An 18,397-nucleotide genomic window follows, 5' to 3' on the forward strand; every position below is an offset into this window, starting at 1 on the left:
TAGCAGTGGGGGGAAACCGGAGGACCCGGAGAAAACCCACGAGGTTGGACAAGCGATCCTACTCCTTGTCGCATACAACCGGGAATCGATACCACTCCAGTTGACTCAATGACATACCTTATGATATAGCACGCATGCGCTAACCATTCGGCCATCCAACCCCTTACACTAAAAGGAGTATATCGATAGTTTCTCTCGAAAACACGATTTACAACACTGGTCGATATGCCAGTTTAAGGAATTTTCTAAAGATAAATAAAATGAAATGGGGTTGAACGTTCTACATTTCTGTTCCAAACGGGCTAATATCACATGTAGTATAATGGTACCTGAGAAGCCCAGTGTAAAGGTGTTTTACCATCTATATCTTGAGCGAATATATCGGCACCTTTCTGCACCAGTAATTCCATATGTTGTGGACGATTGTGAAAAGCTGCCCAGTGCAAGGCGGTCATCAACTAAAATAAACCATATAACACACTACAGTACCACCCGACTAGATTTTATTACATACTTCGAGAAGGTATTTGTTGAGTAATAAAACCTTCTAGTAGTTTATGGAGGGCTGGCCGTCCTTACCGCACGGTACAAATAAAACCTTCTAGTAGTTCGGGTGCTTCCGGAGTCCAAAATGGCCGCTTTATATAAGTGAGAATTTTGGGGATACCTAACCCGAACCCTAACCCTTTTTAAAAGACTGAACTTGGGTCTTATTTAGTTTTTAATTCTCTTAAAAGGGTTAGGGTTAGGGTTCGGGTTAGTATTCCCCTAAATACTCATTTGTATAAAGCGGCCATTTTGGTATGAGTTCTGACTTGTTCTGGAATTTGTTGCTTCTAGTGGTGATAATATTTGTACCGTGCTGTAAAGACGGCCAGCCCTCGATAAACTACTAGAAGGTTTTATTACTCAACAAATACCTTCTCGAAGTATGTAATAAAATCTAATCGGGTGACAGTACAATATAAATGTATACTTTCAGTTTAATCAAAGACACTAAGTTTTATTTTTAAAATAGTTTCTATTCTGAGCAATTATTGTTTATTATCTAATTACCTCGGTATCGGGTTTATTGACCTCTTCTTGAGTTAACGTTTGTAGCAACACTGTCATCGTGCTGTTCAAAATATAAATTTAAATACTCAGTTAAGCAATAATATGCGTACTTTTATTTCTAAGAATAATAAATACTCGTAACAAATGGTAACTTTCAGTCTCCTAAAACTCAACTGTTCACGACCTATTCCTAATATGTTCTACTACTTTTTTTTAGAGATTGAACACACCGTGCTTGACCAGTAAAAAAACGGACAATTTTCTTAATAGGAAAAAAATTAATATCAGAAAATGAATAAAATTCATCCCCATCAATCTGTTAGTTTTAAGTAGGTGCACGGGGTATTAAGGGCCATGTCACACCACTACGATTTTTCGATACGATTCACTACGACTTGAACATTTTGGATAACTGTGGATGTCCTATGATATACGATATTTACAATAACTGTAATCGTTCTTGCGTGGTTGATCGGTGACCTTAACTGTTTTATCTCCGTCATCTTGGGTCGTAGAGCTGCCGCAATGAACGATACTAAACCATTTGAGGCATCCCTTGGTATACTACCATGGGTTTATTTTATGTAAGATAATCCTGTAAATCGTGGCATAGAGTATCGCCCCATCCCCCTCCCGCGCCTTCAAATCCAATTGCACAAACCCAAGAATCAAGAAACGTGAAATAAAGACATTCTGGGGTCATTTATATGGATATTTACCTTGTGCTTTTATCATATGTTGAAGCATGAAGAGGAGTTCTCCCTGATTTATCTACTATCTGATGTTTAGCTCCATGTCTTAACAAATATACCACACCTTCATGCCACCCCTACAAAATATTTAATATATCTATTATTGAGATAACGGCAATAATGTTCAATCAAAATGCCAATAATACAATATGCTCATAACGGTCCCATCAGATTAATGCCTGGTACTAGACAACCAATTTTAGTCTTAAAAATATTTATAAACGAAATCTATATTGCCACCGATAATTTCAATAAACGATATTGCACTAATCCAAGATTCCGTATAAATATATGAGACAAGATATATGTATTGTGCACTAAGTATTAAATTCACCCCGTGTGCGTCTAGGGTTAAGTTTGTGGATAATCCTGAAGACAATTTAAGCGGAATTTGACAGAGGATGTTTAATTCAGACCTAAAGTTAGCAGCACATAGAGTAATTTATAGTGGACTGATAAAATTCAGCTTAAATAACCATCACTTACTTGATAGGCAGCGATAGATAAAGATGTTCTACCAAATTTATCTTGTGCATTTATATTAGCTCCCATCTTTACTAGTTGTTTTATAGCAATTAATTGTTGAGCTTGAGTGGCAGTTCCTAGTGGAGATAAGCCTGTACAAATAAAAGAAACGATACATGCCATAGAAGATATGTTTATACTAAGTCTTTTAATTAACTGGTAATTTCAGAAACATCCTAAAATAAAACGGGGTTACTTTCATAATATGCATAAATATGCTTATATTCAATTGGAAAATCGTACAGTAAATATTGTGGCCATTTTCACCTTAAGAAACGTTCGAATCATGAAAATGGACATCTGTTATCAAACTGAACGTTGCTTTTTAAAATAGCCTAACTCACTAAGGTGGGAATAGGGAACCTTTTCGTTGAGAAGTTGATAGGCTGAGGAGGAGCAGTCTTTAAAATAGCTGTCGACAACTTACTTTGTACATTTGTGTTTATGTCATTCCAATTAAGATTAATTGTGCTGTTTAATAATGGTATTAGTTTTTGTCACATATTGCGGGGAAATAATGCTACCAGATATACTTCCTTGTTCAGCACTTAGCCATTGTTACCAGTTGATGCTTCTAACATTCCTTCGTCGGCTTAAGACTAATCTTCACACGGTGGCATTCGGTGCTATTAGGACGACAATGTCCAAAATAGCTTATCAGTTTCATTATTGGTGTTGCAGACTAGAGGGCAATAACTCGAATTTTAAACGAATGGAAACAGACCACTATCGTTTTCTCAACAGATATGAATGTTTGTTCGAATAAGTTGCTGATCATCTTCAATAGAAAGTTTGATCTCGCTTTAACTCCGTACACCTTATCAAGCCCTTCACGTAATACCCTGTATATTTAGGCACTAATTTAGGTTGGCTACTGGTCAGATGGGCGTCTATCAGATTCCTCGATCATCGCGAATGCCAAGTCTCGAGCTAAAATGTCTAATTGTGATAATCGAGTTTGTTCAATATAAAGGTTTCCGTTGAGGTTGCCATGATTGATTTGAGATTGTTTGTGTCACAACCTCCGATTGGAGGCTATTGTTCATTCAATGTCAAGGTTTCCGTGGAGGTCGCCATGTTTGATTTGAGTGTGTTTGTGTCACAGCCTCCGACGTGTCTGCGTTAAAGGGAGATAGCGTGGCAGACGTTGCTTCATAAACGTGGTTGCTGATAACTTTGATCTGAATGGAGTCAATTTCCCCTAGCATCGCAGTTTCTTTCTCTGACTAACTACATCCGATAACAGCAGAAGGCAGAAATAATAGAGGTTTTTTTATCTGTGTATTTATCTGTGTTCAAAACTGATTTGAGAGAACTACCTTCTTCGTTTTGAAGTTCTAACATACTTGGATCTTGCCATATTGCCTCTATAAGTGCAGGTATTGCACCTTGTGCTGCAGCCTGATGTACTGATGGTAGATCGACTTCTTCATTTTCAATGCCGCCTAAAATAAAAAGAATAAATAACATACTTCACTGAATGTTTCTGCGTCACTAGATGTCACAGCAAACAACTCATTACGTGATGCATGTAACTTTCTTGTGTTATTGTTAGTAATACTAAAATATGTATGATATAGTTGACAAGGGAATTGTGTCACAAACGAGAATCCAAATTATGCTAAAATCTTTATACTAAAAGATGTATGATTTAATTGGCGAGGGAATTGTGCCTCAAAAGAGAATCCAAGATGATGTTGAAATCTTAATACTAAAAGTTATATGACTTAGTTGGCGAGGGAAATATACCCCAAAAGCGAATCCAAATTGTGGAAATAGAAAATCATTAGAACGCATTTGAGAGTCAAATAATATTATGTTGTATTCAAACATTTGTTGGCACCGTATCAGTTACATATCGACAGACGAATCTCTTTCTTCAAATACACAATCAATTTAGTTATATCATAAACATTTTCATGCATATTGATCTTTTTATTCATGTTAAGTTACAGTAGAATGTACAACGCCCGGATTTGGATCTAAATCTAAAATGTTCCCTGAATTCGATTAATATTCACATCTTTAATTTATTTCTGCGTAATGGTTATGGTTAACAACTGGTACAAAATAACGTTTGGGGGGTATTTGTGTTTTGTCTATATAAAGAAATGTATTTTAAGACATATTTTCAAGACATATACGTATAACAAACTTCGAACAAAATCAAATAACAATGTGAATTCAGATAAACAACGACATACTTGCCTTTCAGGCACCTCCAGTAGCGGATTCTTTTACCCTCGAATACAAATTTAAGATTATGGACGCCTTTGGTATAAATATTGGAAAATGATTATTATTGTAAGATGTTGAATAAAACTTGAATGTACCAATATCTCCAAAATAATAAGAATATTCCTTCTCGACTTGATATACAGTGCATTAACAACTTTCTGTCGACTCTGATAAATACGATACACCTGCTAACATATCTATGAATGGTTATATAGATATATATAAGCTAATAATAATAGGGCTTATTATACAATAGCAGACAGGTTAATTACAACTAATATTTTTGTTAAGGCGTTAGATTTCTATTGTTGTATACTAATAGACACGCATGTGCTTGATAATAGCTATATATTCAGCAATATAGTTTCAGCAATTAAAGGTTTCTAAAGTAAGAATTATAACACGATCTAGATTGTTAAGACAAAAGAAACTGGTCATGTTATTAAGGTACTTAAAAATTAACAAAATGAATAACTTTAAAGAATGGGCGTAAAGTGTAAACCAAAGTGGTAAAATACCGAAGGGACGACTTCCCCGTATGGATCTCAATTTTCAAAAGATGATTTTTTTTTTAGTGTGGGTGGTAAAACGGGGTGCATTTTCGATACTGGATAAGTGTAAGAGAACCCATTATGCCTCACACAGCTGGTTATCTGTAGTGAGTTGTATTTTACGGGTGCGACAATTTACCCAATACTACCCAATACCACCCGAATATCACTCCAATATCACCACGCACTACCCAATACTACAACATAATGGTACAAAATGAGCATATTAATTAATTCATTTCAAAAATAGTGAGATATATCGTGGGAAATGTGCTTCAAATGTGATTACCGATGTCGGGCTGTTCCATTTGCCTCCCTATATCACCCAAATCAAGCAAATAATAACCCAATACTACCAAATACTTAACAAATACTACCAAATACTACCCAATATTATAAAATACAAACCTAATATCACCAATTAGCAGCACACCAGTATAATAATTGCAACGAATATTCGATAATATGAAGAAAATTGAAATATTTACGCAGTTATCTCCCTTTACAACCGATAAACAGATGAATCATATTGTTGGGCTTTGCAGTTTGTTTCCAAGACGACGAAGTGAAAATAAGGAAAACAAGTTGTTATAGATGACCCCGCTATAGTTTATTCCTCCAATATTACACGTTAAAAGCTTATAAATATATAACATAACATAAAATAAAAAGAGTTTTAAAAGAAATTAACAAAGATTTAAAAACGCATTAAAGTAAAATCAGTTTAAAAAAGAATTATTGGGCATGATATGTCAGGAAAGCACACGAATTTATCTTTACATCTGTCTTTTAATGACTTATTAACGCGTATCCTTTGTCTTTTAAATGATTCCGGTTCCAAACTAGGCGCCTTTGAAAAATCTCCTCTTGTCAAAATTTCACCAATTCTTCGAATATTGTCAATATTGGACAAATTCTAATTATTCTACGGTATATATCCACAGGCGATTTCATTACCACCTAAATGAATAGACACGGTCTCCAGTTTCCTCCCACTGCTAAAGACCTCTATATGCGCAAGCGAATTATTGAAATATAAACCCAAAATGACCTAGTTTGTGTCGAGTGCACGTTAACCCCCCCCCCTCTCTCTCAAACTATAGAGGAATGGTTTATTGTAGCACCATAGGTCTTTTGTCTGGCGTGGAGAGCGGGCGATCATAAAAACCGGTCGCCACATCCTACATACGACCCATGCATCTTTTCTTACTACATATTTCTGTAGCCTTGTGATCGTTTCAAATTTGTCTCTAAATGTCTTTACTTCTGCTGCACGTTGTGTATTTACTTCTTACTGTTTTCTTAAGACGTTTGTCTTACCAGGAATAACAATGCAACAGTTCGCTTCTACATTTTATATAGCATAGCCGAATACACGTATACAAGCACAGATTACAATACTAGCTAAAATCATTTCTCCACCCTAGCCAGCCTCGCGGCTGTCTAGGAACTCAGATGGAACCTCTCTGGAATCTAATGGAAGTCTATCTTAAAAGTTTACTATGATTTCTTTTATAAGACTCATGCCTATCACGCACAGAATGCCTGTTCATGGCCCTGAACCTGTGCAATTTCTGATATGATTGGTTAAATTAAGCCAAATGATGCAATTAGAATAATTCCACTCCCGTGTAATCTCGTGGTATTTTATTGACACATGTTTTGGCTAAATAACTCTTTTTATGTAACAATATGTCATTTATACCCTAAATTGATTTAAGTCCAAACTATATATAATATATATGTGAATATGTGTGAAACTATTAATTTGCCAAATATATTAATTAATGAAATATAAAGTCATCTTATTTCTCTATTCTTTGTCTATAAATTTAAAAACAATGTCGCCACGACTATATTGCTACATTATTTACCTTGTCTCAAAATTTCAGCTCAAAATATTGAGTCGTTTGGACATGAACGTCAAAACTGCTTATCCGGACACGTAACCCTTTTAAGATTTCCGGTCACCTGATAATCGAATCCCGTCCCCTTTGAAGTCTATACAATGAATGACCCGTGTGCTGTACTTGATAATGAAAGATAAATTTCACCCACACATTATTTTTATAAAATAAAAGTCTAGTTTTATCCAGACACCGCATAATACAGCTCGGGACATCGATCTCCATTTCCAGATGAAGACTGACGGGTTTAAGTTGTTTGAAAACGTATCACATATATTGAGTTCGTTGCTCCACCCTAAGGAAGAGGATTTTAAGGGAATTTAACACAAAATTAAACAGTTTTATTCTCGAAAATATTATCGGGATTGGCCCTAACACTTAATCAACGGGGTTAAGTTTGTTGATTGGGTAATCAAGTTCAGGTTTATTTATATTATCAAAGAAACAGACTGTGCTGTAACAGGCCGCAAATGATAGTTTAATGAACTAAGAAGTGTCGCGTCTACCATTACACACTTGAAAGAAACATGTGCAATTTCGTTAATTTTAAAATAAAATAATGTGCAGTAAGTAAATATGCAATAACATAATAGTTGACATGAAAAAATGAATTTAAACATTATGCAGTTTCTTTTGTTAAAGCATTAATTTTTAACAAAAAACAAACAATCGACACTAACTAGGTAATTTCGGGACTGACATATAGTTCAATATTATTTCATTAACTCGCTTGCGCGAAGGGGTGTTTAACGGTGAGACGAAACCGGGGGACCAGAGAACACCCACCTTAACAATTGTTTGACAGACGAACCCACGCCTTGTCACTAACAAGCGGTAAGAGAGAGGTGGGCCATTTTGGGAATAAAATATGGTATATGGTTACCTGTTTTTCTTATTTTAAACTTTTCGTCATGGAAACCAACTGCGAAGCCAAAGAAGATGATTAATCTGAGTAGCAATCTAAAATCTATTTATCGGTTGTAAAGGGAGATAACTGGGTAAACATGTCAATTTTCTTCAAAATATCGAATATTCGTTGCAGTAATTATACTAATGTGCTGTCATTTGAAATATTAGATTGTTATTTGATCATATTGGGTAGTATTTGGTCGTATTTGATGAATATTTGGTAGTATTGGGTTACTATTGGCTTGTTTTGGGTGGTATAGGGAGGCAAATAAAACAGACAGACATTAGTATCGCATTTGAAGCACATTTCCCGCGATATAACTCTATTTTTGAAAAATAAAATCAAATGATGTCTCTATTTTGCATCATTATGTTGTAGTATTGGATAGTATGTGGTGATATTGAGGTGATATTGAGGTGATATTGGAGTGATATTCGGGTGGTATTGGGTAGTATTGGGTAAATCGTCCAACCCGTAAAATACAACTCACTAGGCTTCAGATAACCAGCTGTGTGAGGCATAATGGGTTCTCTTACACTTTTCTAGTGTCGAAAGTGCACCCCGTTTTACCAACCACTCTAAAAAATTCATCTTTTGAAAATTGAGATTCATACCTCATGACAGTGAACTCATCAATGCCCAAATCTTCACACAAAAGAATAAGTGTAAGAGGCGCTCTAGATGAGTGATGATTTTATTGCCCTTTTGCGAGGTAGAATGAAGTTCTTGTACTGCGTAGTACTGCATATTTACTCATGTGATGTGATATCAACGTGTTTTTCCTTTTTACTATTGAACCGCATTGTTACTCTTTAAAATAGGAAGATTTATTTGTCCAGGTGAATAAATCCATTACTATATACTATATCTTCTCATTAGAACATATAAAACACAAAAAAAATCTTTATAAACGCTCATATCTCCTATTCAATAATAGCTTCACAAAAGCCCCACCAACGTGTTCGGATTCTGATAACCCTCATTCCCAAAAGAACTGAACAATGCTACTCGAACTTTGCTTTTACAATACGTTGCTAAGATCATATTTATATCAGAGCGCAATTCCCAGATGCTTTTCCTAGTATCGATGTAAAAAAGAATATATTTTTATTTATATTTATTGTCGTAACTAACCAAACCTTTCTTTCTGTCAATAAAATATAACATGTCTTTAATTTGTGTAAAGTTTGAATGTGTCTTAAAGACATGTTATAAATAATATATAATATATAATAGGCAACCAAAAACTATATTTTAGATCGAGTCCCCTTCCACCATTGATTGCAACATATGATACTATTGATAAAGAAATCTTTCAATACTCATTATTAATATGACGAATGACGTAAACAAGTGGAATCGCGACATTGAAGTAAAGTTACACGGGATTATTGATGAGGCAATCTAATTACTTTTGATTCGTTTATCAGTGCTTTTGTGAAGACTTAACTTCTTCCCCAAATTATTAAACTTAACCCTAAATTTTTACAATCTTAATCTTAACCCTATATTCCATCTCCAACAGAAAGTTTGATTCTCGAACTATTGGCAAAAATCACGAAATACAATCACGTTTTGTTACACATACATCACGACGTTTCGACAAGTATTCTTTTATCATTCTGTAAATGTGTAAACCCACCAGTGATGGTTTTCCGTATAAATTCTGTTGTGTTTTTATTGTCCCCAATCTTCAAATGCCACTCAATGATTATACTTTCTATGATTATACTGCAACAAGAAAAAAAATAAAATAAAAAAAAACAAAAAACGATGCGTCACTCCCGGCCATTATATTACTGATACTACCTAATTAACCCGATGTTCATGTTTAAACAAGCAATATGTACCTCCAACCTGTCACTATAAATTAACTTTGTTATCTTTAATAAACACCATGTCATTTCATATTGATTACAGGTTTGGTTCCTAACATCCTGGCGTATTGTCCATCATCATTTTCCTTAAACATGTAGAACTTCTTCCATAGATTATCTTACTGATAGAATATCACTTCAGCTCATCATATTTGATCTCAGTACGAAAGCAATTGCTCTTAAGCGTTGAAAATTTAATAAGGCCGTTGACCTTAATTATATTAAGCACTTCTAGTTAGTATACAATATTAATACCAATAACAGTATAGTCACAACTATCCAGGTCATACATTTTTTTAAATCAGAAAGCAACCGTTATTTATCAGTGACAAGAATCAATTTCTGAAATAAAAGTCCAAACTCAAACCATCAAATTAGCAATTGATACTACAATATTTGTTGTTATTTTGTATTTTGGAATTTGTATAACACTGCACGCCATTATGCTTCGTGTAAACATTATTTGGGATATTTCTGTTTTGCAGCTTTGGCAAATTTCTGTTATAATTAAGTCCATCACAGACAGATAAGTTAAGGCGTAGGGGCCTGAAGAACATTCGGTAGCATGCCCTTCTGACAGTTGGCAGCATATTCGATGAATTCTATAAAGTACGTTTTAAGTTTTGTCACAGGAATGGGGACCAGTGGATATGCCATCTTCCCCTCCCAAACACAAGCCCTCGCATCCAAACTGCTATCTGTTGAACATTGATCTAGACATATAACCAAAGAGGCAAAGAGCTCATATACACACGAGGTAACCGAATCTACCATTGTAGGGGAATATACCTACGCTAATCAACGATGGCGGTTCTTAAACATATCGCTCTATCGTGTTCTTTTGTGAATCGTACCCACATGCAAATTTCTCTCGAGAAAGGTGGGGTGGGGTAGGGTGGAGTCTATTTTAAGACGGTCTCTATCAATAAATGCCGATATCTGTGTACATTGGTCTGGGAAATGTGTACTTAGCATATCGACTCGACTTAGCAGGAAGGGTACAAGTTATATGTGTTATAGTCGGTTCAGGAATAAAACCCCCGACCCGATAAGTAGGCCGACTAATAAAACATGCACGTACTTAAGAAACCCTAAACACTGAACAGATTATGGTGTCCTGATATTTATAAGTCAAAATCAAGGATTGTACACGTGTATTTCCACGTGCAAAATCATTTTAGATGGCATGGATTTAGTTCTTGCTACACGTACTCATTCTAAGAGAGCTTGTAATATCTTGGCAATATGGTGATTTAATCTATTCCAGGCCATTATTCTTAATGAAACTTCTTAATTGATTCCAACCTCCCAATATTCCTCAATATTCATCAGATCTTGTGATACTAGACCTATATATTGATTGGGGGAATATACCGAACACACACCCTCGACTTAATTGGAAATGTTATTATTTTATAATCGGGAGGCAAATCATCTTATGTGAATATGCTCTTGTCAACCATTGATAATTGATACATCACGCAACGTTAATTGTTTTACTCGCCCTCAAGGCCAATGCCTAATTATTGTTTCTTCCGCCGTTATGTAGCCTAGTTTTACTTAAACCAAATACATTGACATTAGCCCTATATTAATATATAAGACTAAAGGAGATAATATAAAGTCAATTTTTACACGAATCTCGGTAAGTTTACGTCAGTTATTATCGTTTGTTTATCAAATAGGATGCGACAGATCAATACCAGACTGAATTGAGAAGCAGATCCATCGGGCGAAGCCTACTGCTTGTGTAAGGTGACACTAAACTTACCGTAATCGTCGACATCTCTATCTGAAAAATCCATCTTTTGCTTACAGTTATTTAATCATAACAAAGTCTTTTATATGGAGTCACTGGTTATGTTTTGAGAATTTCTTAAAAGTAACAATGCTCATCGTCTGCTCGCAAAAGGGAAGTGACGTTTTCCAAACAGACACTGCGGTGGCGAGCGAGTGCCTGCACGCGCCCTTCTCAGGTATGATGCATTTGTTGACAGGTAGTTTTAGAGTTATCGATCCTAGTGAAGCAAGCGGGTTGACAAGTAATTAGACACACTATTGATTCATAGCTGACATGATAAAGTCAACGATTAGCTCAAATTAGTCTTGTGAAGAATGACAGGTCGCTGCGCAAAATGACGACCACTTTTCTTTTGATGTTGTCCAGGCTTGAATGGTTTAAAGAAGTTCGTAATAGGCGAAAAGATGAACATTTCTAAAATCTCTTACTCGTGGTTTTCCTCCGGTCTCGCCTCGCTATTAAAGACGCCGAAGAGCATACGAATTGTCAAAATAAAAATATATACGAAAATTCTAATAGGCGAAAAGATGAACATTTCTAAAATCTCTTACTCGTGGTTTTCCTCCGGTCTCGCCTCGCTATTAAAGACGCCGAAGAGCATACGAATTGTCAAAATAAAAATATATACGAAAATTCTAGAGCTTTGTCATTGAATAGACACTGCATCCTGATCCTCAACGCGTGAAGATCAAGATATTTAATTTACATTCGAATTTGTCAACTATAATACTATTCATTTCATAACACATGATTTTATTTTATAACATAATATATGTAAATAGATTTGTTCATAAATAAAAAAAATGGGTAGATTATAAATAATAAATATGAAATTGTATTTTATTATATGTATTACCGTTTTAGGCGTTTAAATAAATTACAAATTAAACTCAAATTGGTTTGAAAATTTATCTCGATTTTATCGAAAAGTAACGTTAAATTAGTTTTAGAAAAATATACTAAGGAACAAATTCATTTTTTGAATTGCAATTTTCTGAGACCTCATCTTCCGTACCCAGTTTCCCTCATCAGTGGATGTCGCAAATAAATATTACGCGCGTCTGAGATAACATTAGATAACAATAAATTTAAAAGGTGTTAGATCCACAATATAGCATAATAATTATATTAATATGTATCCATTACAGGTATGTGCATGGCGTCGTTCTATATTATGTATCAAAAGCAGAAAATAAGTCACGATCGATTGCGTAAACATTTAGTGCAAGTAGAATTTGTCCAATGTGCAATTTAAATTGTCAAGATATTTTGCGTGGAGAGATATAAGCATGTTTACACAGGACGTTTAATCATGTAGACTTCTTTGTACACCAATTGTAGATATTTTTCCATATGGAATCTATCGATTTGGTGTGTACCGAGAAAAAAAATATACCAGTTATATTAGACTTAAAATTTGTCATTACACTGCTATTGGTATCAGAGCACTTCTTATTCAAGAATTGATTCAGCTTCTCCTTCATCGTCAAATTCCTGGTCATCATCGACTACAGCATCCTGGTATTGTTGATATTCAGATACCAGATCGTTCATGTTAGATTCGGCTTCTGTAAATTCCATCTCATCCATACCTTCACCAGTATACCAATGGAGGAAAGCCTTTCTTCTGAACATAGCAGTAAATTGTTCTGATATTCTCTTAAACAGTTCTTGAATGGCTGTGCTGTTACCAATAAAGGTTGCTGCCATCTTTAAACCGCGTGGTGGGATATCGCATACCGCTGTTTTGACGTTGTTGGGGATCCATTCAACAAAGTAGCTGCTATTTTTATTTTGAACGTTTAACATCTGTTCATCCACCTCCTTCATGGACATACGACCTCTGAAAATAGCAGCCACCGTCAAGTAGCGACCGTGACGTGGATCACAGGCAGCCATCATATTTCTGGCATCAAACATTTGCGTGGTTAGTTCTGGAACGGACAGGGCACGATACGACTGGCTGTTTCTGGAGGTGAGGGGAGCGAACCCAGGCATGAAGAAGTGAAGACGGGGGAATGGTACCATGTTAACTGCCAGTTTCCTTAGATCGGCGTTTAGTTGACCCGGGAATCGTAGACATGTTGTGATTCCAGACATGGTAACCGAAACCAGATGATTCAGGTCGCCGTAAGTAGGCGTCGTTAACTTTAATGTTTTAAAACAGATGTCATATAAAGCTTCGTTATCGATACAGAAAGTCTCATCAGTATTTTCTACCAGCTGATGAACTGATAAGGTAGAGTTGTATGGTTCTACTACAGTATCTGATACCTGAAACGATAAATATAATTACATAGTTTACATGACTAAAAGGCACAACTAGACACCCGACTCTCATGGTCCCCCATGTCCCGAGTTCATCCTTTCTTAATCACAAACTTTTTGTCACGTACTTTAAAGTTCAAATAACAATATCACATGCCTGTGTTATTTTGATTTTTTGGAATTTTTTTAAAATCAGGATTCAAAAACGAATATCTACAATTCCAGAATCGGCATATATGCAGTTGAAAGGGCGAATTTAATTCCTGGAGATAATCTTACCCAAGGTTGGAAACATTAGTTAAGCTTTGATTGTAACGTTAAATCAAATTCAAATCCACTTGTTCCCTCATTTTTTTCCGTTGGTTGTGATACTAAGTACATAACCATCGACTGTAAAACATTACCATCCTCGCCATTGAATGTAAAACATACCCAAGTTCGCCGGAAAATATAATTGTTTTGGTAAAAACATCTTATTTTTCGAGATACTTCAAGGCAAACCCTTTTATAAATAGCAAGATAGCAACTGCAGACTGGTGGTTAACGCCCTGTAAGCATTAATATGTTTTATCTGGGTTATTACAATAATAATGATGAAATGCAACGGAATGAGGTTTAATGTCTTACTTTCCTGCATCGACTGGGATAACGAAGACGTAGCCCCCCCACCCCCTCACTCCCTCCCTCTCTCTCTCTCTCTCTCGTGTTAATGAGGTATATGGCATTTCACAGTATATTTACTATTTCGACCTGTTCACCAGGATTCAATCATCACCTATTTTTGTTTTGAATTATTACCAATTAAAAGTGATAATTAAATGCCTTGTAGTCTAGGAGAACCCCAATACCACACACCCAAATAAATAGTCATAGAACACACATCATACACATAAGACATTGTTAGTAATAAATGCGGTACTATCAGATCAAGTGAATGTTATTTTTTTTCCTTTAGTGTAGGTAGAATAGAAATTATGTTGCAGTTATAGGTATGCCATTCATTGGATCCTAATAGGTTCTTTACAGCCACAAGTGAATCCACGAGTATAACTAATGAAACCTAGAGAATATTCTAAAATGAGAAAGTCCCTGAAGCGAAATGTAAAATAGAGACAATAGTAATTGGATTTTCTTAATGGGGAAATTATCAGTTGGAATACCTAGTGTTCCGAACAAAAAGTAAGCATAGGCCTACCCTGCCTGCCACTCCCTAATGCCACCCCGTCACAAGTATAAAATACTGTTGTACCTTATAAATAGAGACCCATATATCAGTCGAATCCAGTCGGTTCCACTTATGTATTTTCAGCAAGGATGTTCCGGTAAGAGTATTTCAATAATATGTTAATATGGCTTTCTGGTAATATTCAGCTAAAATGTAAATATTCCAGAATATTGTCTAATGTTTTGTAGAATATATGTACCCTTTATTACTTGAAGTGTACTTAACATGTTTGCCACTCCCAGGTAAATTGTTTACTCCATGGTAGTTTCGTCTTATCTCACAGAGATATGTATTTAAACTGTTGCCAATGAGTATTTACCGTGATAATATAACCTTTACCTTCCCATACACTTTAACACGAATAAAACCAAAGACAAGCGTGTTTCCGTAAGTCAGATAAGCCAGTAACGTTCAACTCGTATTTGTCAAAAATGGTTCACTCAATCAAAAAGCTAAGATTTACACGTGACACAGTGCAATGTTTTCTGAACAACATATTTATGCTTTGTAAAGGAATGTCTTTCAAAATGTTCTAAGTCTGTCGTAAATGGTCAATATAGTTAACAAAATTTCGTTAGTTATCCTAGAGAAACTTAAAATACTGAACAGGGACTACTTTTTACTTGTTATTTAAATTTCAATGAACAAGCGAAAACCGATGGGATTTGGGCAACATATTGGTATATTGAATATCTTCTCTTTTTTTTCAAGAAAAAAATACTGACGCATTACGGATCTTTTGTTTGAGTCGTAAAACCATTTACTCAATTTAGGAATTTCCCAAATTTGTAACTCGTCCTATGCCTCAAAGAGCTATCATGCCAAATAAAAATTAATTATAGAATTGAAGACATCACACAGTAGTTCTAATCCAAATTCATTCAAATTGATCGATTCTAACATAAGTTATTCTTATTTAATGTTTACAATGGCTTTTATTCATGTCACACGACTCTATGTAGGTGTGTCTTAGACAAATAAAGTAATAACAGCTAAAGCAGTTTGAGGTGAGGGACTGAGGTGAGGGATATTGTCCGGATAGTAGCAATTTTATACCGGAGATGCTTAAACGCCCCTTCTCCCCTCATCCCTAAAGTTCTACGGACCTGTTAATAATTCTGTTACCCTGTTTCTACAACCCAGCTGATTTTCATACTCGAGTGTGTTCTATTACATACAGTGTCGCTACGGCCTACTCTTTTACGTGCACGCCAATGTGTACACTGCATCTAGGTTTTCGGTACCATTCAAATGACTAGATGCTGTCCTTGACGGGCCCTCCACCCTCATCACTGACACGGGGAAAGCAGACTGGAAAATTCCCGGTAACTTTCTCGGTCAACACCGAGACAGCGCATTACACATTGAGCCACTGCAGCTCCCTACTACTTTCAGTAACATAGACCGAAATTTACGTGGCTAAGTGGGTAAGACGCTGGGTCGCTAGCATTGGCCGAGAAAGTTCATCCAGATTTTCCGGCGTGGTTTCCCCTTATCAGTGATGCAGGACGGAGGGCATGACAAGGACAGCTGTCTAGTCGTTCGGATGGAACGAAAAACCGAGGTGCACATATTGGAGTGCACGTAAACGAACCCTTGGTGGTTGGAATTCGATATAAGAGTAGGCCGTAGCGCCGCTGCCCGGGCAAAATTTCCCTCATAGCACAATGTATGGCGTATGTCGTCTTCATTAGCCCAGTTTAGGAGCAGAACAGTAGGACGTTAAACCCCCATTTCATTTCATTTCATTTAATTTCATTTACATTCAAGTTAAATAAATTACCTTAGGAGATGGAACCACAGAAAATGTGTTCATAATTCGGTCGGGATATTCCTCTCGAATTTTGCTGCAAATAAGGGTACCCATTCCAGAACCTGTACCACCCCCAAGAGAGTGTGACAACTGGAAGCCCTGGATGCAATCGCAACTCTCGGCTTCTTTCCGCATAGTATCCAGAACTTGGTCCACTAATTCCGCTCCCTCGGTGTAGTGACCTTTGGCCCAATTATTACCAGCACCACTTTGACCAAATATGAAGTTGTCGGGCCTGAAAAGTGCTCCATAGGGACCGGATCGGATAGAATCCATGGTACCCGGTTCCAGGTCAACGAGGATCGCCCTTGGAACATATTTGGAACCTTGGCCTTCCTTGTAATAGACATCAATTCTTTCCAATTGTTGATCATCATCTCCGATATATTCTCCAGTTGGATCTATTCCATGTTCGGTTGAAATCACTTCCCAAAATTTGGTACCGATTTGGTTTCCACATTGACCAGCTTGGACGTGTAAAATTTCTCTCATTGTGGTTATTTGAGATAACTGAGTTAGAGATGGAAACCGTTAATAGAGTTGGACTTCACTTCGGGACAGAAAAGGTGGACTATGGGCTCGCCTCGAAACATTCTCCTAAGTTATAGTGTGAATTCAAGAATGAGATGCTCCAATGTAAATATCACGTCCAACCCTTGTGTACTTTCTAACGGTTGTTCAGAACACCTCTAGTCTTTTTGAGTAAATACGTTTGGGCGAGCAAAAAAGAAAGTTTGTATTTGTAGTCGACACGTAGTAATATGTTTTGGTAAGATAATGATACATATAAAAGAAGAAATTTAGAGTAATAAACACACAATGTATGATTTTAACACTGTATTAAAAAATGCTATGTTTTTAGTAAAATTATATATATATTCCAGAAAATTTTTTAGTCGTAGTCATATAAACCACTTAGAAATCGTCCCCCAAACTCAAAATAGTCATTTAGAAGGCCTCAGCCTAAATAGACACAGGAATGGTGTGCAAACTTGCAGTGTATTAGCATTTGGTACGTCATCAAGATAAAAGGTCAAAGTTTGAGTCACATCGACCGGTTTACCTCTAAATCTTTTACTTATAAGTGCATATCTTTACTGTTGCTATAAATAGCAAGACCATAAATTATATAACAATATTATCGAGCGCCTTAAAAGTCCCAACTTGTTAAACTTAAATCGACCACACGTAGCAGGACCATGATTAAATTTTTAATCAGAGCTATAAAAATTTATATACAGGTTTTTTTTCTAAAGAAACGACCATAGTGAGGATCATAATTTTTCCTGCAGGTACCGAATGACGAGGAAATGTTGAAATGTTGTGTACTGCTATTATACAATCAGCGAGTTTGATGTTTCCTATCCCATCCCCTTAGTTTTCTTTTGTTTTGTAAAATGAAATATACGAGACAACATTTGGTAGCCTCCCACCCCACCCCCTTCACGCAACCCTAAATCGCATAGTTGTACCA

At 36.0% G+C, this 18,397-nt stretch overlaps 2 protein-coding genes across 2 annotated transcripts; both read right to left on the reverse strand.

The window, feature by feature from the left end:
• Window positions 1-308: 308 nt before the first annotated feature.
• On the reverse strand, window positions 309-3,884 carry LOC126815197 (ankyrin repeat domain-containing protein 55-like). Its single transcript, XM_056099276.1, has 5 exons — window positions 3,650-3,884; window positions 2,295-2,425; window positions 1,776-1,885; window positions 1,057-1,117; window positions 309-458 (listed from the first exon to the last, which is right to left on the reverse strand). The coding sequence occupies exons 1-5, from the start codon at window positions 3,801-3,803 to the stop codon at window positions 309-311; spliced, it is 606 nt and encodes a 201-aa protein (XP_055955251.1). The 5' UTR covers window positions 3,804-3,884.
• Window positions 3,885-12,512: 8,628 nt separating this feature from the next.
• LOC126815558 (tubulin beta chain) lies at window positions 12,513-17,562 on the reverse strand. Its single transcript, XM_050541267.2, has 2 exons — window positions 16,894-17,562; window positions 12,513-13,891 (listed from the first exon to the last, which is right to left on the reverse strand). Exons 1-2 carry the CDS (start codon window positions 17,413-17,415, stop codon window positions 13,070-13,072), a joined length of 1,344 nt encoding a protein of 447 aa, XP_050397224.1. The 5' UTR covers window positions 17,416-17,562; the 3' UTR covers window positions 12,513-13,069.
• Between the last annotated feature and the right edge of the window lie 835 nt (window positions 17,563-18,397).

The sequence above is a fragment of the Patella vulgata genome, chromosome 3 (genome assembly GCF_932274485.2).
Source record: "Patella vulgata chromosome 3, xgPatVulg1.2, whole genome shotgun sequence".
Classification (NCBI taxonomy): domain Eukaryota; kingdom Metazoa; phylum Mollusca; class Gastropoda; family Patellidae; genus Patella; species Patella vulgata.

Excerpts from the sequence above, each read along its gene's own strand:
- LOC126815558 (XM_050541267.2), bottom strand. The coding sequence starts at position 17,415 with ATGAGAGAAATTTTACACGTCCAAGCTGGTCAATGTGGAAACCAAATC. Across the intron at positions 13,892-16,893 it reads CTGTGGTTCCATCTCCTAAG|GTATCAGATACTGTAGTAGA; the intron begins GTAATTTATTTA and ends TTATCGTTTCAG.
- LOC126815197 (XM_056099276.1), bottom strand. The coding sequence starts at position 3,803 with ATGTTATTTATTCTTTTTATTTTAGGCGGCATTGAAAATGAAGAAGTC. Across the intron at positions 2,426-3,649 it reads ACTTCAAAACGAAGAAGGTA|GCTTATCTCCACTAGGAACT; the intron begins GTTCTCTCAAAT and ends TTATTTGTACAG. Across the intron at positions 459-1,056 it reads TCAATAAACCCGATACCGAG|TTGATGACCGCCTTGCACTG; the intron begins GTAATTAGATAA and ends GGTTTATTTTAG.